General features: G+C 47.7%; 1 protein-coding gene across 1 annotated transcript in view; it reads right to left on the bottom strand.

The window, feature by feature from the left end:
• The window catches only part of LOC102764161 (acidic mammalian chitinase-like), a 4,164-nt gene that overhangs the window by 1,411 nt on the left and 1,338 nt on the right, over nt 1-1,415 (bottom strand). Inside the window, 3 exon segments of the mRNA XM_015563528.1 lie at nt 154-377; nt 1,030-1,153; nt 1,330-1,410. Coding sequence (XP_015419014.1) covers nt 154-377; nt 1,030-1,153; nt 1,330-1,410 — 429 coding nt within the window.

The following is a 1,415-nucleotide window of genomic DNA, read 5'->3' as shown; positions in this document are numbered from 1 at the left end:
GGAGGCAACTTTTCCTACTGTCTCTGTATTTGGCATCCAGCCTAACGTGCCACATGAGTGCTCATCTTGCCGCCCGTAATGAGCCAACTACTTGTTCAGTGAGCCAAGACGTGTTGGGCTTTTATATTGTTAAACCCTTGGCCTAGAGAAAGCCACCTTTCTCTGTCTCTCTCAGATTGCTAGGAGCATACCTCATAGTAGGCCCAGAACCCAGACTGCCTGGTGTAGGGCCCAGCAGGGCCAGGGCCAGTGATCGGAGCCCCGATCCCATGGTTGGAGGGGTTGCTCAGGATGAAGGTGTGTCCATAGGATGGGAATCCAACGATGAGCTTCTCAGCCGGGGCCCCGTTGTCCTTCCAGTAGTTCATGACGTAATCCTGCAATGGCAGCAGGTTAGAGACAGGCCCCACCAGGCTTAGGCCTGGTAATGAGTTATTAGCCCAGTGTTTGTGTATGGTTGTGCCTGCTGCACAGTGTTTTAAGAGCATCACTGGTGTACCTCTACTGAAGTGGTTTGTCCTTACCTCAACTAACTTCTTTTAATGACAGGCCCATATGAAAGCTTTAGGTAAACTTTTCCCATTCAAACCATGAGTGAAGGACTAAGGTGTTTTTTTTTCCTCATGATTTTCCTGGTATGATCTGTTGGAGAATGGCTGAAATTCTGCATGGCATACATGTGCAAAGATTGGAACAGTACAATTAGATAAGGCAACTGGGAAAGAGGAAGACAGGAAAGATCAGAGAAGCATTTTGTAATTTATTGAAATATGAGTAGTAGTGCCTCATTTTCTTTTATTAAAGAAGCACTTGTTATTAATCTTCTTTCCTATCTGATAAAATTGGCAGTTTGGTGTGAATTAGTTGGTGATTTTTTTTTTTTTGTAAATGGGAACTAGTTAATTAATTATAGCAACCTGATTTTCCACTTGAGAACCTGACTAAATTTATGATGCCTTTTGTCCCCGAATCCCCATGCGATTTAGGACACCATCTCTGGTCTGTATATGAGTTTGTGTAGGGACTCACCACATTGAGGTAGGCGTTGCTGCCAGTGTCGGTTGGGTATTTGTAGAGGGGGCTGTTCTCTCCAGTGTAGCCCTCCCAGGACCCATGGAGGTCATAGGTCATGACATGGATGTAGTCCAGGTACCTGCAGTCCAGGTAAAGCAGGTAAAACCATCTCGGATGCTCTTCTCCCACACCTCTGCAGGCAAAGACACCCCTCCCAAAGCCTCCTCAACAAGGTCCCTGAACAGCAAGACAGACCAAGGATGAGCGTCTCTTACACGAGTGACACAGAGGAGCTGGGGACACGTGGTCACTCACTGGGACAGCTGGGGGATCTCATAGCCAGCCTGGATGTTGGAGATGCCACCAGCGACTGCGGCCGTGACCATCAGCCTGGGCCTGCA

This window comes from Myotis davidii, unplaced genomic scaffold, assembly GCF_000327345.1.
Source record: "Myotis davidii unplaced genomic scaffold, ASM32734v1 scaffold217, whole genome shotgun sequence".
Classification (NCBI taxonomy): Eukaryota; Metazoa; Chordata; class Mammalia; order Chiroptera; family Vespertilionidae; genus Myotis; species Myotis davidii.
The sequence above is the reverse complement of the archived record's forward strand: the minus strand, read 5'-3'. Positions and strand labels throughout refer to the sequence as shown.